This window comes from Loxodonta africana, chromosome 14 (assembly GCF_030014295.1).
Source record: "Loxodonta africana isolate mLoxAfr1 chromosome 14, mLoxAfr1.hap2, whole genome shotgun sequence".
Classification (NCBI taxonomy): Eukaryota; Metazoa; Chordata; class Mammalia; order Proboscidea; family Elephantidae; genus Loxodonta; species Loxodonta africana.
In genome coordinates, this window is record NC_087355.1 from 59796448 (window position 1) to 59818295 (window position 21848).

General features: G+C 36.8%; 1 protein-coding gene across 1 annotated transcript in view; it reads left to right on the plus strand.

Moving 5' to 3' along the window:
* Positions 1–21848, plus strand: part of PKHD1L1 (PKHD1 like 1) — a 180768-nt gene that overhangs the window by 90790 nt on the left and 68130 nt on the right. Inside the window, exons 38-47 of the mRNA XM_064268002.1 lie at positions 244–1228; positions 2330–2578; positions 3315–3464; positions 4066–4240; positions 8422–8578; positions 9203–9359; positions 10559–10638; positions 11324–11453; positions 12458–12587; positions 20622–20863. Coding sequence (XP_064124072.1) covers positions 244–1228; positions 2330–2578; positions 3315–3464; positions 4066–4240; positions 8422–8578; positions 9203–9359; positions 10559–10638; positions 11324–11453; positions 12458–12587; positions 20622–20863 — 2455 coding nt within the window. The remainder of the gene's footprint in view (positions 1–243; positions 1229–2329; positions 2579–3314; positions 3465–4065; positions 4241–8421; positions 8579–9202; positions 9360–10558; positions 10639–11323; positions 11454–12457; positions 12588–20621; positions 20864–21848) is intronic.

Here is a 21848-nt window from a genome sequence, read left to right on the forward strand (position 1 = left end):
ATCATCTGATGGACTTTTGAGTTGTTTTCCCTTTTTGGCTATTATGAATAATGCCACTATGAATATTCATATACAATCATGATTTAATTTTAAAGTTAGTCCAAGATGTGCTTTGATCAGCCGCCTAAATTTTATGAATAAACATTTGTGCACGGTTAGTTTTTTTAGTGTTAGTTATTGAATACAAGTTCACACTAGAGTAATGCATTGAACTGATTTATTTCATATTCATTTTACTTTCAGGTTACAATTGGTAGCTACCCCTGTGTTGTAGAAGAAAGCAATGAATATTCCATTATGTGTCATATTGACCCTCAAAACTCAATGGATGTTGGCATCAGGGAAGTGGTCACATTAACTGTCCACAACCTGGGCACTGCTATCAACACACTGGCCAGTGAATTTGATAGGCGATTTGTACTTCTACCAAGCATTGACATGGTGTTGCCACTTGCAGGATCAACTACAGGAATGACAAAACTGACCATAAAAGGCTCTGGATTTGCAGCTTCTCCTGCTAACGTAGACGTCCTCATGGATCGTTTACCATGTAAAGTTCTATCAGTGAATTATACAGCCATTGAATGTGAAACACCTCCTGCTCCTCAGCACCTTGTGGATATAGCTCTTCTAATACATGGTGTGCCTGCCCAGTGCCAGGAGAACTGCAGCTTTTCATATTTAGACAGCCTAACTCCTATCCTAACAAGAATCATCCCAGACAGTATTAATGGATCTGTACAAGTTCTTATAGAAGGAGAAGGTTTTGGAACTATCTTGCAGGACATTGCTGTTTTCATTGGAAATCAACAGTTCAGAGCAATAGATGTTAATGAAAATCACATCACTGTTCTTGTGACTCCTCTCCCAGCTGGACTTCATTCTCTTAGTGTTGTGGTGGGAACTAAAGGCTTGGCTCTGGGAAACCTTACTGTCAGCAGCCCTGCAGTAGCATCTGTCTCACCAACTTCTGGAAGCACAGGAGGTGGAACTACTTTGTCGATCACTGGAAATGGCTTCTATCCAGGCAAGACCACAGTCATTGTTGGAGATAACCCTTGTGAAATTATTTCTGTCAACTTCAGTGAAGTCTACTGCCATACCCCAGCAGGGGAAGCTGCAATGGTGGATGTAAAGGTCTTTGTTAGTGAAGTTGCTTACCCACCTCTGTCATTTACATATGCCGTGGAGGATACTCCATTTCTTGGAGGAATTGTCCCAAGTAGAGGTACTCCATTATCTACTTTTGTATTGCTTTAATATCTTATTATCAGTAATAATTAGTATTGAATTGGAATAATCATTAAGATTAGTAAGATGTGTTTTTAGACAATCCCATTTAACCCAATTAATTCATGTGATTCAAATTTTGCATAGTATCTATTTTGTGATTATTTTTGTACATTTTTTGGATAAAACTTTTGCCAAATTCCTGTGTAGGACCCAAATTCCTGTCAACTTGACCTAAATTTCAATCTGAGGAAAAAATAGGTGAATATGTATGAATTAAATTGATAATTAATTTATGTCATATAATGTTGATACAACACAAGAAACATTAAAACTCACATGTAGTTGATCTTATTAATATTCAGAATTTTTTAGGGTACCGTATTTCCATGAAACGCCAATTGATTATTACCTTATTAAGACAACAGACTTTAAGGAAATAATCAGATCATTCAAATGGAGAAAATATTGTAAAATAAGATTTACGTATTTGTTTAGCATGACTCATTTTTTAAGCAAAGACTATATCAAGATATTTCTCTAGGTCCTTTGTCATTATGCTATGCTGTTTCTGACCATCTTCAAGCTATTGGAATCCTTACCGTCTATGTAATGAATTCTTGAGAGGCAATTGTAGTGTAATGAATTAAGATAATGAAGTCCATCCTCAAATGAGTTGCAATATCAATAAAGTACCAAAAGTAAAAAATAATAAGCCCTATCCTCAAAATACACTCTCTACACAAACACAACCAGCTCAGACATGGATACTTCTTAACTTTAGACCCTCTGTCTTCTCCCCTCTGTACTCCTCTACTATCCTGAGTTAGTAGTTTACAGCCCAGAGAATGGAGAAAAGGGCTGAAAAGTAATTAACTTTGAGATAAATCATTTCTAGTTAATACAGTAGACTGTAGTGTGTGTTGTACTCAAATGTAAATGATATGCATGTATTGTTACTATTATATTAGTTTAAAACACTGGATATTATTTTATTTATAGAAGTAAATAAATATATACTTAAATGCATTGGTAAGTATAGGGATTTAGATGTGTTTTGGCAATGGGTATACTGTTTTTGTTTTGTTTTATCTTTTAGGTCCACCAGGAACTGAGATTCAAATCACTGGACTTAATTTTGGTATTGATGTCTTGGAAGTTTCAGTGATGATCAGTAATACTCAGTGTAATGTAACCACGGTCAATGATAGTGTACTGAATTGCATTGTTGGAGATCATGCCGGTGGCACTTTCCCAGTTACAATGCACCATCAGACAAAAGGCTCTGCTGTGTCCAGAGTTATATTCGAGTACCCGCTCACTATTCAAAATATTCATCCAAGCCAAGGTAGTCATGAATTTTCAGGAACCTACAAATCTTTTATCTCATTAAACATTAATCTCATTTAGAAAAAAGAAATGTTCTTCAAATACACACATTTAAATATAGTTTTCTTCATGGAGAAGTAAATAAATATGCAAGGGTATCATTTAATCATTTTGCCTTATTTTTCTCTTAGTGCTGTATAATTTGTTTAAAATTTAGCCCTACTTAAAATATCCAGGTTATATATGTGAAAAATTTTAAAAACAGTGCTTAGACATCGTCGTTATGTAATTATTCCTACATAAATAAATATTTTTTCCATTTGGAAACTATTTTAATGATTAAAAAACCTTCATATGTCCTCATACCAATAACTTAGGAAAGTAAAACTAATATATCTCTTAAATAAAATTGAAATCTGACATTTATATTTTGATTACTCTGAAATTCTTTGTGACATCTCTTTAAATGAAATTTGAATTCTAGATGTATTTTACATAGATGAGCAAAGGAAACATTTATTCAATGTTGGTTTTAAAATACTATAATCAAAAGAGATTCTATAAATATTATATGTGTAATACATAATATAATTTAGCATAATAATTATATTGTATATATATAGTATTTTAATTTTAAGAACTTTTTTATTTAATGTAACTTCCATTTCAGGTTTTAAAATAAAGTTAAACAAACATGCACACAGAGGAGATTTGTTTAATTAGCTTTGTTTTCTCCTTTTATTTGTCTTCACTAGGAAGCTTTGGTGGTGGTCAAACCATGACCGTGACAGGCACTGGGTTTAATCCACAAAATTCAGTTATATTAGTGTGTGACTCAGAGTGTGCAGTTGACAAGCTTAGATCCGGTTACACAACCTTATTATGTAATATTCCACCTAATAATGGTAAGTTTTCAGAAAAGAGAATGGCAGTCTTTGAGAAAAGGTTAATTTTATAAAGATCAAAATCTGAATTTCGTTTTCCTGTTTAAAATGTAGCAGTGCTGTGAATATTTGTGGAGGTTTTTAGGTTGTCTGTTTAATACTGGCCAGGCTTCTTCTTTTTAAGTTTTTGCATCTGTTTCTGTATTTTTGTGTGTGTGTGTGTGTGTGTCTTTTACCTTGCTTTCAGCTGTCACTCCTGGCTGTTGTCAGTTGTGTTTGCCTTTAACAGTGCTTCCTGTTCTAATTTGCTACGTTGGATCCTCTAAGCCTGGGAAACTAAACAGGCAGATTGGGAGAATTACCTACAGTAACAGGCTCCAAGTGAGGGCCTAAGATTTCTACCCTTTGATAATGCACATGAGCTTTCTGATGTTCTTGGCTATTGCTAGACATCTCTATTACTTCAAGTACTGTTGTTGCTGTTAGGTGCTGTCGAGTCTATATTGGAAAGTGATTGCTGGAAGAGGAAGATGTTATTGAAAAGTTTGCAGAATTTGGAGAGGAATATGGGCCTGATGGTAGGGGTGTAAAGCTGTATTCTGTTTGATCCTTCTTATCGCAGGCAGTGGACCTGAGCAAACCTGTGAAGTGAATGTGGTTAATGGGAAGGATTTATCACAGGCCCCAACTCCCTTTACCTACAATGTGTCACTGACTCCACTTATCACCGAAATTGCTCCCAAGAGAGGCAGTACAGCAGGGGGCACCAGACTTACAGTCATGGGATCAGGATTCAGGTACTGTCTTCATATGCACTCATATCAATACTTATGTCCAAGCTCAAGCCATTACTCCTTTCTCTCATACCAGACATTGCTTAAATACAGTCATGTAACATGTACCCATCTGCTAGCAAGTCACATTTTGGGCATGCAACAGTACTAATAGTCAACATTTCTTACTTACTGTGCCAGGTACCTTCCTACCCACGGAAACTTTCTGCCTCACCTATGAGATTTTTTTTTTTTTTGTACTTTAGCTAAAGGTTTACAGAACAAACTAGCTTCTCATTAAACAGTTAGTACATATATTGTTTTATGACATTGGTTAACAACCCCATAACATGTCCGTACTCCCCCTTCTTGACCTTGGGTTCTCTATTACCAGCTTTCCGGTCCCCTCCTACCTTCTAGTCCTTGCCCTTGGGCCGGTGTTCCCCTTTAGTCTTGTTTTGTCCTATGAGTCTGTCTAATTGTTGGCTAAAAGGTGAACCCTGGGAGTGACTTCATTACTGAGCTCAAAGGGTGTCCGGGTGCCATACTCTTGGGGTTTTTCCAGTCTCTGTCAGACTAGTAAGTCTGGTCTTTTTTTTTTTTTTTTTTTTTTTTGAGTTAGAATTTTGTTCTACATTTTTCTCCAGCTTTGTCCTGGACCCTCCATTGTGATCCCTGCTTATGAGGTATTTTTTATCCCATTCGATGGTCAGTAGACTAAGATTAAAAAAAAAAAAGATTAGAAAGCTTAAATAACTTGCACCAAATCCTAGTAAATAACATCACAAGTTTAAATCAGCTTCTTGTTATGCTTTCGCAGTATCTCATTTCCAACCATGATCTGCTTCTTAGGTCAGTGAAACATCTTTTCATGCATCAGGTCCATTCCATTGTAATTGGTCAGATTCCTTTTTCTTACACTCATTGTTTGCCTAAGTTTATGTACTACACTGTCATCATTCTTCCAAGTGAATATGACTGACTTCAAAACACCAAATGATTTAAACCATACAAGGAAATTTTAATTACTCACAGTACAAATAATTACCTTGGAGTTGCATTTTTACATGGAAGTTAAGTTCTAAAGCCTGTGAATGTGATGAAAATTATCACGTAGACAAAATAATTCTTGAAAGTCTCTTAGAAAGATACTCATTTAAAGACCAAGAGAGCATCCCTCTATAAATTGAACCCAGGAAGTGTTTCCTCCAACACTGAAACATCTTGTTATTTCTTTAACTGAGTATTCTTTAATTAAATAAATATTTGTTGGTTACCTGCTATGTACTAGGAGTTCTATGCGATGGGAGTACACCAATAAGCAAGTACATGAAAAAAACCTGCCTTCTTGAAGCTTACATTTGAGTAGAAGGTAAAAAACATGAAACAAACAAAATATATTGTAAGAAAGATTGTGGTATGTACAATAAAGAAAAAAATAAAACAGGACAGCAAGGCAGAGAGTGTTGAGTAGGGGGAGGGAGGGAGAATTACACCTTATACAGAGTGCATATGAAAGCTGTCATGAAGAAGGAGACTTCTAGGCAAAGAACTGATGAAAGGGTGGAGGGAGCAACATGGTTATCAGGAGAAAGGTGTTCCTAGCAGAGGGATCAGCTAGTGCAAACGCACTGAGGCAGAGCAAGGTTCGAGGGTTTGAAGGATAGCAAGGCAGCCAGTGTGACTGGAGAGTATTGAGGGAGAAGAAGGATGTTAGAACATGGAGATGGAAAGATAAAATCAGATGGTAAAGAGCCTTCCAAGGTTTTATAAACACTGATTTCTCCTCTGAGCATGATGGGATCATTTCAGGGCTTCCAGCAAAGGTGTGATGTGATCTGACATGTATTTTTAAAGTTTCCCTCTGTTGAGAACAGACTTTTTGGAGGCAATTGGCAGAAGCACTGAGATCATTTAGGAGGTTACAGAAATACTCTGGATGCGAGATCATGATGAGTTGAACAAGGATTCTGGCAATGGAGGTGGTAGGAAGGTGGAGAACATATTTGAATGTAGAGCCAACAGGAGTTGCTGATTGATTGGATGTGGCAATGAGATATAGAGAGGAGTCAAGGATGCCAAGACTTTTGATGTGAGACAAGAATGGAGTCCTATTTATAGAGGTGGGAAAAATTGTAAGGGTGCAGTTTTGGGGGAGGATCAAGACAGAAAGCTCTATATACAAATCTGGAGTTCACTCTGGAGATGTAGACTGGAGATCTTAATTTTGTAGATGTTGTTTAAAACCATGAGATTGGATGAGATAGAGGAGAGTTCTAAAGACCGAGCTGAGGCATCTCAGCATTTAGAGGTTGAAGACATGAGAAACCAGCAAAGCTATCTATGGAGGAATAGTCAGCGTGGTAGAGGAAGCACCACATGAAGTTGTCCTGTATTTAGGGACATTATGTGAAAAAAGAAAAAGAAATGCATACAGTTAAAAATCTGAATCACAGCGCCGTGAGATTGAGAGGCACTATTGAGAAGCACATGGGAATGGAAATAGAATTAGAGATTCACATCTTCCATCAAAGACCACTCTAGGACACATTCTTATTGCGTACAATATTGAATTGCTTGAGCTGGATTATTTTAATGATTATTTTTTCCCTTTTTTTGCTATGATAAGCATGTTGACTCTTCCCAAGTTAATGCTCACACGATAGGATTGTATGGTTGTGGTCTTCCCACTATTTGGGGTATTTTTAATATATAAAAAAATATATAGCTGGGCTCTTAAAATCACATTTTTCTAAAAAAAAAAAAAAAAAGGCAGCCTTTAGTCTGGCTCCATTTATACCCTACCTTAAGAAGCTAAATGGTCTTGCCAATTGGCAAAATGTTAGTTACCAAGTGGATGAAAAATACTGCCTCCTTTTTAATGAATCAGTAGCCAGTGAATCTACTGAAAGATATGAGAAAAAGATTTCTCTCTGTTTGGAGTGATCTCAGTGTCCCCCTCCTCCTTGTTAATATATCATTCAGTGAGCCATACTTCTTGCTGGGCTCATGAGCAATATTCTTCCAGATTAATTTTAAATAACCTCATTTTAGTTTTGTTTTAAAAATCAATCTGACCCAGAGTCCGTCGAGTTGATTCCGACTTATAGCAATCCTATAGGACAGAGTAGAACTGCCCCATAGAGTTTCCAAGGAGCAGCTGGTAGGTTCAAACTGCCAACCTTTTGGTTAACAGCTGAGATCTTAACCAGTGTGCCACCAGGGCTCTGACCCAGATTAGGTGAGTAATAAAAATTTTCAAATACATGAATAACTGAAAATAATCACACTTTCCTGGTGAAAATGTTCAAAAACCATAGTAAATTTAGAATCATAAAAGAGAAGAAAGGAATTCAAAGTAATTTTACTACTTTTCAAACATTAAGACTCACCAGCATAAAATTGATGCCATCATCTCTCAGAGAACTTTTCAGTCTCATATTTTCTATAATTAAATTTCTTACCTGCTGTATTTTAAATTATTTTCTGCTTTAGTTTAACTGCATTAGAATCAAAATGGATAGCTGTCAACCGTTCAGCATTCCTTCATGCTCTAGAAAAGAGTTAAGTCGCCCATTCTTTCTTCTGCTGATAAATAACACTAAACAATCTCATAGATCAAAATCGTGGTCATGCTAGTAAAATGCATACATGAATAACTAAAGCTAAATTGATATCGTTTTATCAAATAATTTTGTATGGCTCCCCAATTAAACCTTTTAACCAAGAAACTAGAATATGAGTAGTTAAATTCTCTATGTTATGTTTTGGGTCCATTCATAAACACAAACTACCAGAGGGAAAGACTGAAAAAAAAAAAATCAAACCCATTACCGTTGGTCGATTCCAACACATAGCCACTCTATAGGACAGAGTAGAACTTCCTCATGAGGTTTCCAAGGAGCCGTTGGTGGATTCGAACTGCCAGCCTTTTGGTTAGCAGCCGACCTCTTAGCCACTGCGCCAACAGAGAAGAAGAAGCACACACACACACACACACACACAAAGTACAATCCTAATCCTTGGTCTCTTAATCTCTTTGTTTACTTTTTCTCAACAAATATTTTGAAGTCACAACACTGCCAATTTGCATTTATATGGATCATAGGGTAAGCTAAGTATTTTCACAGTAACATATAAAGAATTTGATGATGTGACCTAGAAATTTGAAAAAAAAGTTTTGTTTTTCCCCCTTTTCCTTACAGTGAAGATATGCAGGATGTTCACGTCACCATAGCTGAAGCCGAATGTGATGTTGTGTATTCCAACAAGACACACATCATCTGCATGACAAATGCCCATGCTCCTTCAGGACCAGCTCCAGTTCACGTCAACATTAGAAGCATCGGCCTGGCCAAACTGGTAATAGAGTTGTTGGGTATAGTAATCACAGCTATAGAAAAATTAGCATTATGGGAGGTGGGGTAATTGGTAATGGATATTTTATTTTTAGTTAAGGAAAAAGAAAACCACCGTTGAGTCGATTCCGACTCATAGCGACCCTATAGGACAGAGTAGAACTGCTCTATAGGGTTTCCAACTCTGTAAACCTTTACGGAAGCACACGGCCACATCTTTCTCTCGTAGAGCACCTGTTGAGCTTGAACTGCCGATCTCTTGTTTAGCAATCGAGTGCTTAACCACTGCGCCACCAGGGCTCCTTCTTTTTTAGAACCCCCCCAAAAAGAAACTCTGATATATGACACTAATAAATTTAAAGTAGCTATGGTTTTGTTGCTTATTACTAAAAAAATTTTATTTCATATTTTTAATTATTATTCTGGGTTTTGCCGTAATTGGCAATGCATTATACCCCAGCAAAAACTTGAATTAAATGAAAAGGCAGCTATAATATATTCAAAATAGGTTATATTTTATTAATTGTTGCTAAAAATGTTTATCATTTCAGATTCCTGTTTTGGAGAAATTGAGTAAAGAATTCTTTTGAAACCTCTAAGTTTAAAAGTCTCTCATGTTTTATTACAGGGCAATGCTGAGTTCTTATATGTTGATGCTTGGTCCTCCAACTTCTCATGGGGAGGAAAATCTCCTCCCGAAGAAGGGTCGCTTGCTGTTATTACCAAAGGGCAGACAATTTTGCTGGATCAGAGTACACCTATTCTGAAAATGTTGCTTATTCAGGGTAAATTTCTGAAAATCTGTTAGAATCTGCCTATTGAATCTTGCTGTGAAGTTATTCTAATCAAAATGTGTGATTATGAACTTCATTAGTTGTGTCATGTTTTTAATACAGAATGTAATACAGAGGTTTTTTTTTTAATTGAGTATTAAAATCCATTTGTCATTATGAAAGCATTTCATGTAGAATAGAAAATATCAGAGTATATTGCACACACGCAGGTAAGTATCTTTTAAAGTTAAATGTTGTTTCATGAAACTTTCCTTCCAATAACAAGGTGTGTGTGAGCACGCCCATGCACTTGCGCTGGGTCAGTGTAAAAGCCATTCTCCACTTAGAAAAACACTGATATTGTGGATCCCAGGGGCTATCAAATCTTAGAGGTTTGTCAAATTCTATCCTAAATGACTGCTCTGGCTCCCCTTTGAATGTCAGGTTGTGATTTTCATCTTTGCCTGTGAATCTGCTTTGGATCGTTACCTGGAATTCTCTCTGCTCCTTGATATTCTGTTTTTAAGATAGCAAATCAAATAACCAAAACTGTCACAATTGCATGTAAAGGAAATATGAGTTGGCAAAAGTAATGTACTTGGGGCTTTAGTGCATAAACTTCTCGAGAATGGTTTTAACTGCTCAGGGGCCTTTGCATTTTGTTTTTGTTTAAACTTTGGGGATCATGGCAGTGTTGCAGATATTTGAAGTTATTAAACACTGGACCTTTGAAAAGTATTAATTCGATGTCTATGAAGGTACATCAGTGTCATAAAAATTTGTATCACAGTGCATTTTTAATAATGCTGATCAAGATATAACTGTTGATAGTACAAATTATAAGATAAAAGTTTAGAGCTAATGCTGGCATCATCGCAGTTTCTATAAAAGTTTTGTTTTTAATTCTAGTTGTTTTCATTCTTAGTTTATATTTTGAGGCCCTGGGTTTGTAGAACGATAATTTGTGTAGCTGCACTACTTAAAAAAAAAAAAAGTAAATACAGAGGGTTACGGCAAAAGCATCCACCCTGAGATTTTTCTCTCAATTCTCTGGGTCTTGCTTAAAGTTTTTATACTTTTATGTTGCCAAAGAGATGAAGTCATATGCACAGGACAGGAATGAGAAAGTACATTTTAATCTATTACTTAATAGGTAACTTTTAACAACGCCTTTCCTCATGATATATTTAGTAATTGTATGGTTTTTATAGGTGGAACTCTAATATTTGATGAAGCCGATATTGAACTTCAGGCAGAAAATATCCTCATTACAGATGGAGGCATTCTTCAGGTATATGAGAGAATTTGATATCTGTTCATTGCTAACTTTTCTCCATTTCTTTTTTAAATACTATTTGTAAAATAAGGAGCTTCGGTGGCACAATGATTAGTGCTCGGCTGCTAACTGAGAGGTCAGAGGTTTGAACCCACCAGCCACTCCGTGGGAGAAAAGACCTGATGAAAAGATCTGCCCCTATAATGATTTCAGCCTAGGAAACTCTATGGGACAGTTCTACCCTGTCCTATAGGGTCACTATGAGTCAGAATCAACTCGATGGCACATAACAAGAACCCATAATGTATAAAATGGATGGTTCATTATACCACCTCTCCCGAGTTTATCTTTGCTTAGGTTTCTGTTAGTATAAAATCCTTCTGATGGGGCAAAGTTTCTTAGAAGTATTCTTGATCTTTTAAGGGGAAGATAATAGTGTGTTATCATAGAACAGAGTTAAAAAATAGAGCAGAAGAAAATTAGCTCTGTAATGTGGCTAATCAATACACTTTCCAAAAGTTGGCATGGTGTATTTGGCTGACTAGAAAATTTAAGGTTTATCTTTTGGGAAAAAGATACCGAACAGTTGAACAATCAGTTCTCAAAAGTGAGAGGTAAAAAGGAAAGAATTACTTGTAAATGATAATAACTGTCATATTGGGTTTTTGTTTTCCAAATGACACTGTGAAATCTCTTTCAGATAGGGACTGAAGCATCCCCATTTCAACACAAGGCTGTCATTACCTTGCACGGGCACCTGCGATCTCCTGAGCTCCCTATATATGGTGCCAAAACGCTGGCCGTGCGAGAGGGAGTCCTGGATCTGCACGGTATGGTACAGCAGCCAGTGTTCTGGGAGCCAGTAGAGTAGGAATTAGCCAAGAAACCAGAGAGCCCTGATAACGCTCTCTAAATGAGCACTTGCCAGGCTTTCTTATGTCTTTGCATATTCCTTCTCTACCTGTCTTTACCGCACCCTGCCCCTTCCAGGCCAGGCTAAGCCCTTCCTAGCCTTCACTGCTGGGAATCCTTCTTGAGCCTTCCCTATACCCATAACAGCATTTGTCTATTTTAGCTCTTTCACAGGACATTGTGACCGTCTGTTTACTTCATTCATTTCTCTGTATAAAAAAGCACTAAACCTGTAGCAAGTTTGTAGTTTCTTACATTTGTATCTGAAAATGGGCTCTTCCTAAAATATAGCATTTATAGTTATACTTGTCTACAAACATACTCTGGAAAATTATCAGCAAATAAGAATGATTTGACCATATCTGAGAAAGTAGGACAACTTACTATTTACAGGAAGCATGGTGTGAATCCTTTTTGTATTGAAGAAGTCTTCTATATTACAATAATGGGTCTCTTTTATAAGTTTAAAATGGTAATGGTACAAGCATGAGACTCTATCATCATAGATGTCCTACACTGGGCTAAATATATTTATATGACTGTAATTCCCTGGGAACTTACACATTTCATTTGCCTCTGGATCATCAGTTTAAGCAATGCCTATCAACAGTGACAAAGTTAATAGGCCTCTGTCCATTTTATCAATATTATCATATGACATTTATATTGTTATTATAAATCAAACTGTCGCAGATGAAGTATATCATTGCAGAAGTATTTTTAAAATTTTATAGAGCCATACATGTTATTAAAAACATAATTTTTACATCTATATAGCAAGAATGTATACCTTTTTAAGAAAGATACAAAATGCTAAGTAATATGCACCTCTCTAAAATTTGTTCAATGCAGGACAGCATTAAAATGCATAAAGTGCTCAATAACTGGAAGAAATACTCAGTTTGCACATGTTGTATTCCAGGCCTGCCTGTTCCTGTGATCTGGACTCGTTTGGCTCAGACTGCCAAGGCAGGGGAAAGGACTTTGGTTTTACAAGAAGCTGTAACGTGGAAAGCAGGAGATGATATTGTAATTGCAAGCACAGGACACAAGTATGATGTTTCCAAGGATTATGATTTTGATCTAGAGCAGAGATTTTAAACTGTGCAATATGGGTATGATTCAGAGGGCACATGACTAATCCATTTCACTTTCTCTCATTCTGAAATCCCTAATATAGCCAAGTACCTAATTTGCCAAATGCTGACCCCTTGGTTGGACACCAGTGTATTGGGTCTTCGTTGATTGAACTCATTAGAAAAATCATAAATTTGAACCTATAAAATAAATGTATACTAATAAAATATTTTATCTATTTTACATGGTTAGGTTCCCATGTAAGATTTCATTTGGAAAAAAAAAATTCTGCTGCTAAAAATCACTTGAAAATCTCTGGTTTACAGCTGTTAACGAGATAGATTAATGTATGCAAAAATGTAAATGATCTTCTTTGTTTGAGGTCATCAAAGAATTTGACTGAAAGCAGCTACTAAATTCTTATCTTACACTCTTGGCAGTGGTTCCCACAGAGTACAGCAAAATTATTAGTGACGATTGAATAAAAGGCAAGAAATCATTATAAAATGAGTGAAGATTAACATGACCTTTGAGGCGCCTGACATTTCAAAATTCAAACTGCTTATAATTCTTATTTTCTGTTTATTTATTTTAGCAAATAAGAAATAAAAGGAAGAAAACTAATAAAACTACACCAAGTATATCAAAGGAGAGAGAGAGAAAAAAAGAGAAGCCTTATTTTCACTTTCATGTTCAAATTATAGATAATAGTCAAATTGGATATGATTTTGCTTATCAGAGAATAAGTAGTGATTTTATGACAGGGAAGAACTAAATTGCATTAAGGCCATGACTCAATTTAAAATTAAAATTCAAGATGGCATTTTGAGTTTGCCATTTTCCACGTTAAAAATAGACAGGCAGATGTTAGGAAGAGTTAAATACATACTCAGCTTTATAAATGCCTGTTTTTTTCCTGCCCTTGGAAGAAATCTTAATTATATAATGGCAAAATAAAAAGCTGCAAAGTGAAAGAGCTTACTAATACAATAGAAAATCCTCATTTTTAGCTTCCTAATTTTTTTTTTTTTTTTATATGAGATAGAGTAAATCCAGAATTTAGACTTGGGGTACATAGTTTTAAGAAACATAAATTAAGAGCTAGTTAATCAAATCTGACTCATTGTTCTCTATTTCATTGATAAACTCTATTTGCAGGGTTATAAAGCAAGTCTTTAAGAAAAGGACTTCTAAAGTCAGCCTGAGTCCAACTCGTAGCAATGCCATTTATCAGTCCTGTGACCATATTATTTCATCGCTGTGTACTTCAGTTAAATTAGAGTGATATTAGCTTATAACTCGTAGGATTATTGTAAGGACTAAATAAGTTCGTATGTGCAAAGCACCAAGAGCAGAATTTGCCTCAAAATAAGCACTATATAAGTGTTAAATAATTTAGGAAGGAAGAAAAGGTGTATTTAGGTGCACGCAACACATAGAAATTATTTTTAAGAGCTTTTTTCTGAAGAAATTGCTGTATCAAATCCAATGGAATTCAGGACCCTCCAACCTACACTCCTTTTCTGTACCTTTTGTGAGATCTTGTACTATGGATTCACCCCTATCTCTAGCATCCTTAATCTCTTCCCTCTAAAGGTCTTCCCATCCCCCCACCATCTTTAAAAACAGCTTTGTTTTTTCTCCTATCCCCCCTAGCTACTTTCTTTCTTTTTTTTTTTTCTCCATTTCATAAAAACTTTGCCATTGACCTTCTCGTTCTCATCATTCTTCACCTCCTGCACACCACCAAGTTCTTTTGGTCCTGGCCCTTGAAATATCTCTTCCATCAGCTCTCCCTGCCCTCAGTTTAATTTAGACCCTCACCCACTCACACGTGGAACATTACATTGGCTTCCTATTTGGGCTCCATTCCTCTTCTTACTTCCCCACACTAATTCATTCTGCATTAATTTAATCGATCAATCAAAAATAGCTATTGAGTTGTGACAGGCATTGTTCTAAGTGCTCAGCATACAAAATGATTGAGCAGGGTCCCTTTCATAGAGGAACAAACTAGTGGAAGAGACAGCCAAATAGATAAGTGATAGGACTGCAAAGTGGTTGCTATGAGTACTAATGGATTATGCGACATGTATTTGGAATCCAGAGGAAAGGTTGGGAAAGTTCGGAGAGGTGACTTTTAATCTATTTCACATGTCATTTAAACTGTTATTTAAAGGAAGAAAAGAATTTGCAAAGGAAAGAAGAGTCAAAAGGGAATGTCAGGAGACACAGTAGTAACTCCACTAAGCTCACCCCTGTTTAGTAGGTAATATGCAATCAGGCATTGATACACCTGTCTCTTTTAAAGTGAGGAGCACTTCCTAATCATTGATTTCCCTTGCTCAGGAACCTCCAATGGCTTCCCCTTGTCAGGGTTTCTCAACCTGGGCACTAACGACATTTTAGACCAGATAATTTTTTGTTGGGGGGGACATTGTTGGTTCAGTGGTAGAATTCTCACCTTCCAAGTGGGAGACCCAGTTTGATTGCCAGCCAATTCACCTTACACGCAACCCTCACCTGTCTGTCTGTGGAGGCTTTCATGTTTCAGGTTTCAGCGGAGCTTTCCTCTAAAATAGACTATTATGAAGAAAGGCATGGTGATCTACTTTTGAAAATCAGCAAATGAAAACCCTGCTGATCCACAACGAATCATGGGGATGGCACGGACAGGCAGTGTTTCATTCCTTTGTGCATGGATCGCCATAATTTGGGGACCAAGTCAAAGGCAGCTAACAACAACGTTTTTTTTTTGAGTATATTGTAGGATGCTTAGCAGCATTAGAGATCAGTAGCACTTCAGCTGTGACAACAAAAATGTCTACAGACATTGTCAAATATCCCACGGGGAGATAAATCACTGTCGGTTGGGAACCACTAACCTAAAATTAAGTTTGTTGTGTGATTCTCAAAGTTATAAATGAACATACATACCCTTTATATCAACTTTGTCTCCTTCTAAATGCAGATCTTTGCTTTTTCGAAGCCTGTGTGCCCCACAGTTCTATCTGCAATGTCCTCCTCCACAATCTTTTCCAACAGAGAAATCTGGCTGCTTGGGATTTCACTTGAGTGCTAGTCCTGCTTCGAAAACTTTCCCAACCTCTCTAGCTTATTTTCAATCTTAGACCTCCTGTAAGAATCGGTATTTATTATACCTCTCATTCTCTTAATCATTTGTTGAATGAGCATTCATTTCTTTTATTAATTTAACAATTATTATTATTTTTTTTTTTTTTTCAGTTGCCACTGAGTTGAATTCAACTAGAGTCTATTACTTGCCAGGCACTTTTTCTAAGCATTAACGGGAGAATAGCTGAAAAAGCAAAACAAAGCCCTTTGTTTTGGAAGTTTACAGGGAATCAGACAGTAAATTAATAAGCAAGAAAGGATATAATATGTCAGAAATACTACAGAGAAAAGTAAATGAAGTTCAAAGGGGTAAGAAGAGAATTGGGAAGAGATATGGGGAGTGGTGTGTTCCCTTCGGTATATAGGAGGGGTCCAGAGAGTCCTCCCTGATAAGGCGATGTTTGGGCAGAAACTAAAGGAAGTAAGGGAGCATATAAGGGGGAAAAGGTCCCAGGCTCTGGCCTTTGGTTCCAAGAAATAGCAAAAGGCCTGAGGGCCTGGAATAGAGTAGTAAAGGGGTCAGGGAGGAAGGGACAGATCACAGAAAGTTTGATTTTTGGCTGCACATTACAATCATTTTTGGAGCTTTTAAGGAATACTTATGCCTAGTTTATGAAGATCCTGATTTAGTGGGGCTGGGGTGGGGCCCAGGCAACAGTATTTATTCAAAACTCGAAGTCATTCTAAAGTCAAGAACTACTGGCATGGACTTTGTAAACCAATGATAGGACTTTAGTTTTTACTTGGAACGAGATGTTTATGCTTTATCTTCTCAATGAAGTCATATGACATAAAGGACTTGTAATATTTTTTACTTTTCCCCTTTTTAAAATTGAGAAATAGAAAATATAATCCCACCATCATCAGTTTTCCAGTTTTAGTTCTCTGTAATATTAATGTTTTTTATATAATTAAGATCATACAGTGTACATAATTTGGAACCCTAAGTTTTTTACTTAACTGTATCATAAGTATTTTCTTTGATTATTTCAAACTCTTGTTGACAATATAATATTCCTTACTCAGCCGTTGTTCTGTAGTTGGGCTTACAGGTTGTTGCCAGTTTTTTTTTACATTATAAAGAATGCTATATTTATATCTTTCTATATTTATATGTATGGATTTTGTGAATTTCTGATTATTTCCTTAAGATAAATTCCCAAGACAGAATGTCTAGGTCAGAGTACATAAACATTTTCAGGATTCTTGATATCTAATATCAAATTCCAAAAACCAAAAAACCCGTTGTGTTGAGTCCATTCAACTCAATATCAAATTACTCTCCATCAGTTCACACTCAAATATCATACAGATTCGCACACTGCAGTTATCATCATTGTGACCATCTCACTTCACCTTTGCCAACAGAATGTTTTGAACTAAGTTAATTGATTTTATAATGGAAAACTAGTATCTACCTGTTCCTTTGAGTTGTTTTTCTTTTTTCTCAAGAAATCTTGAACACCTCCCCAAGTTCCTCGGTTATTATAACAGATTATATCATAACTGATGGTTTATATGTCACTCTTCCTGAAATGAAACAGAACACATAAACATTGATATTCTAGGCATTAGTGAGCAGAAATGGACTGGTATCGGCTGTTTTGAATCGAACAATCATATAGTCTACTATGCTGGGAATGACAACTTGAAGAGGAATGGTGTTGCATTCATCATCAAAAAGAACATTTCAAGAGCTATCCTGAAGTACAGTGCTGTCAGTGATAGGATAATATCCATATGCCTACAAGGAAGACCAGTTAATATGATTATTATTCAAATATATGCACCAACCACTAAAACCAAAGATGAAGAAATAGAAGATTTTTATGAGCTGCTGCAGTCTGAAATTGATCAAATGTGCAATCAGGATGCATTGATAATTACTGGTGATTGGAATGCAGAAGTTGGAAACAAAGAAGAAAGATCGGTAGTTGGAAAATATGGCCTTGGTGATAGAAACAATGCCAGAGATCGAATGATAGAATTTTGCAAGACCAACGACTTCTTCATTGCAAATACCGTCTTTCACCAACATAAAGGGTGACTATACACATGGTCCTCACCAGATGGAACACACAGGAATCACATTGACTACATCTGTGGAAAGAGACGATGGAAAAGCTCAATATCATCAGTCAGAACAAAGCCAGGGGCCGACCGTGGAACAGAGCATCAACTGCTCATACACAAGTTCAAGCTGAAACTGAAGAAAATCAGAGCAAGCTTACGAGAGCCAAAATACAACCTTGAGTATATCCCACCTGAATTTAGAGACCATCTCAAGAATAGATTTGATGCATTGAACACTAGTGACCGAAGACCAGACGAATTGTGGAATGACATCAAGGATATCATACATGAGGAAAGCAAGAGGTCATGGAAAAGACAGGAAAGAAAGAAAAGACCAAGATAGATGTCAGAGGAGACTGAAACTTGATCATGGATGTCGAGCAGCTAAAGCAAAAGGAAGAAGTGATGCAGTTAAAGAACTGAAGAGAAGATTTCAAAGGGTGGCTCAAGAAGACAAAGCATTATAAAGACATGTGCAAAGAGCTGGAGATAGAAAACCAAAACGGAAGAACACACTTGGTGTTTCTCAAGCTGAAAAAACTGAGGAAAAAATTCAAGCCTCAAGTTGCAATAGTGGAGTATTCTATGGGGAAAATATTAAATGATGCAGGAAGCATCAAAAGAAGGGGGAAGGAATACAGAGAGTAATTATACCAAAAAGAGTTAGTTGATGTTCAACCATTTCAAGAGGTAGTATGTGATCAGGAACCAATGTTACCAAAGGAAGAAGTCCAAGCTTCTCTGAAGGCATTGGTAAAATACAAGGCTCCAGGAATTGACAGAGTATCAACTGAGATGTTTCAACAAATGGATGCAGTGCTGGAGGTGCTCACTCGTCTATGCCAAGAAATATGGAAGACAGCTTCCTGGCCAACTGACTGGAAGAGATCCATATTTATGCCTATTCCCAAGAAATGTGATCCAACCGAATGCAGAAATTATAGAACAATATCATTAATATCACATGCAAGCAAAATTTTGCTGAAGATCATTCAAAAATGGATGCAGCAGTATATTGACAGGGAACTTCCAGAAATTCAGGCTGGTTTCAGAAGAGGATGTGGAACCAGGGATATCATTGCTGATGTCAGATGGATCCTGGCTGAAAGCAGAGAATACCAGAACGATGTTTACCTGTGTTTTATTGCCTATGGAAAAGCATTTGACTGTGTGGATCATAACAAATTATAGATAACATTGCCAAGAATGGGAATTCCATAACACTTAATTGTGTTCATGAGGAAGCTTTACACAGATCAAGAAGCAGTTGTTCGGATAGAACAAGGGGATACTGATTGGTTCAAAATCAGGAAAGGTGTGCATAAGGGTTGTATTTTTTCACCATACCTATTCGATCTGTATGCTGAGCAAATAGTCCGACAAGCTGGACTATGTGAAGAAGAATGGGGCATCAGGATTGGAGGAAGGCTCATTAACAACCTGCTTCATGCAGATGACACAACCTTGCTTACTGAAAGTGAAGACGACTTGAAGCACTTACTAATGAAGGTCAGAGACCACAGCCTTCAGTATGGATTGCAGCTCAACATAAAGAAAACAAAAATTCTCATTACTGAACCAATAAGCAGCATCATGATAAACGGAGAAAAGATTGAAGTTGTCAAGGATTTCATCTTACTTGGATCCACAATCAACAGCCATGGAAGCAGCAGTCTAGAAATCAAACAACATGTTGCATCGGGTAACTCTGCTGCAAAGGACCTCTTTAAAGTGTTGAAAAGCAAACACGTCACCTTGAAGACTAAGGTGCACCTGACCCATGCCATGGTATTTCCAATTCCATCATTTACATGTGAAAGCTGGACAATGAATAAGGAAGACTGAAGAAGAATTGATGCCTTTGAATTGTGGTGTTGGCAAAAAATATTGAAAATATCATGGACTGCCAAAAGAATGAACAAATCTGTCTTGGAAGAGGTAGAACCAGAATGCTCCTTAGAAGCAAGTATGGCGAGACTGTGTCTTACATACTTTGGACACATTGTCAGGAGGGATCAGTCCCTGGAGAAGGACATCATGCTTGCCAAAGTGCAGGGTCAGCAGAAAAGAGGAAGACCCTCAATGAGGTGGATTGACACAGTGGCTGCAACAATGAGCTCAAGCATAACAAAGATTGTAAGGATGGCGCAGGACCAGACAGGGTTTCAATCTGTTGTGCTAGAGTTGCTGTGAGTCAGAACCGACTCAATGGTACCTGAAAACAACAACAACTTCCTGTATAAACTGAAATTCTTGAGGGTAGGTATTGTATCTTTGTCATCTTTAAATTTCCAGCTTCTAACAAATGTCCAGACATGGGAGTAGCTCAATAAGTAAAAATGAATTAGTTAGGTGAAATACGAGTTGTCTTTTCATGTTCTTTGCCCGTTTATCTATTAGATAGTAGTACTTTTTTTTTTTATTATTGATTTGTGAAATAGTTTAGAAAGATGGTTAATCTTTGGCCATCATATATACCATGATTATTTTTCTCATTTTCCTATTTACTTTTAAATCTTCTGGTTCTTTTGAAAACTTTATAGACTTTACCACAGTTCTATGCACAAATGTAACACTTGGAAAATAATTATTCAGTTAAATGAAAATGTATTTGTAAAATTTATTGTTACTTTAAGGAAAAGTAAAATTATACCTGTAAATTCATGTTCAGAATATCATATGTCATAAAATGCTTTTCTATCTTAAAAAAAATGAAGTGTTCAAAATGGAATAAAATAAATATGCCAAAAATATGTAATGTCTATATGAAGTCTGAAATTTTTTTGTTAAAATTTTTACAGACACAGTCAACGAGAGAATGAAAAAAGGACCATTGCGTCTGTATCTGCTGATGGCGTAAACATAACACTAACCAACCCACTAAACTACTCACACTTAGGAACCACTGTCACACTCCCTGATGGAACTTTGTTTGAAGCAAGAGCAGAAGTTGGAATTCTTACAAGAAATATCTTAATAAAAGGATCTGGTAATGTGGAGTGGAATGACAAAATTCCAGCATGTCCTGATGAGTTTGACACAGGTAACTTTAGCAGCAATAGGGTGGCTGGTATAACCATGCTACAAATGTGCAAAGTTTATTTGACTGATATTGAGATACAAGATTTTAATTTCAAACTGCAAGTTGCTGTCTTGTAAGTATAATTAAATGTTGAAAATATGAAATGCTAACGGTGTTTTTAAGGAGGGGTTCTGGGTCTGTGAATTGGCTTGGGCCTAGGAAATAAGAAGCAGCAAATTTCCACTTGGACAACTTGAGTTAGATTTCTGTCCCCAAGACCTATATGATTTTTCTGCCTATATATATGCCAAAGAGCACTATAGTGTGCTATCGATCTATTTCATGTTTTGGAACCACAAGATCAGTCAGCTGTCACCACAGATCACTGCAGGTCTGAACACTTTGATTGTCCTATGACTTGTAATTAGTGTGGTAGTTAAGCCTACCTTTATATCTGATGGAGTTCCTTGGTGGTGCAAACGACTGCTAACAGAAAGCTCGGTGGTTGGAGTCCACCCAGAGGCTTCTTGGAAGAAAGGTCTGGCTCTCTACTTCTGAAAAATCAGCAATAGAAAACCCTGTGGAGCACAGTTCTACTCGGACGCGTATAGGGTCGTCATGAGTTTGAGTTGACTTGACAACTCATCTGATGGGGTTTTTCTATATGATGTTTAAGGCCACCTCCTGAATTTTACCACTTTTGGTTCCCATTTTTCCCACTGAGATCAGGGAACCCAATTCCATTGCAGCATCCTCTACCGGCATCTCTGGCCATCACAGAACAGTCACCACGCAGCTCGTCAAAGGGCTAATAAAAACAAGATGCTGTTACCAATGCTAGGCCTGAGTTGGTGAGGGGAAGGAATAGTTACGTTAACCCAGTGACAGAGAAAGGTGTATGAAGAGGGCTGCCTGAGAGAAGTTGTGCCCTTTGGTTGAGGGAGGCAGGAGCCCAGGGAAACCTTTTTGCCCCAGGGGAAGACCCAGGGGAATAAATACCTTAATT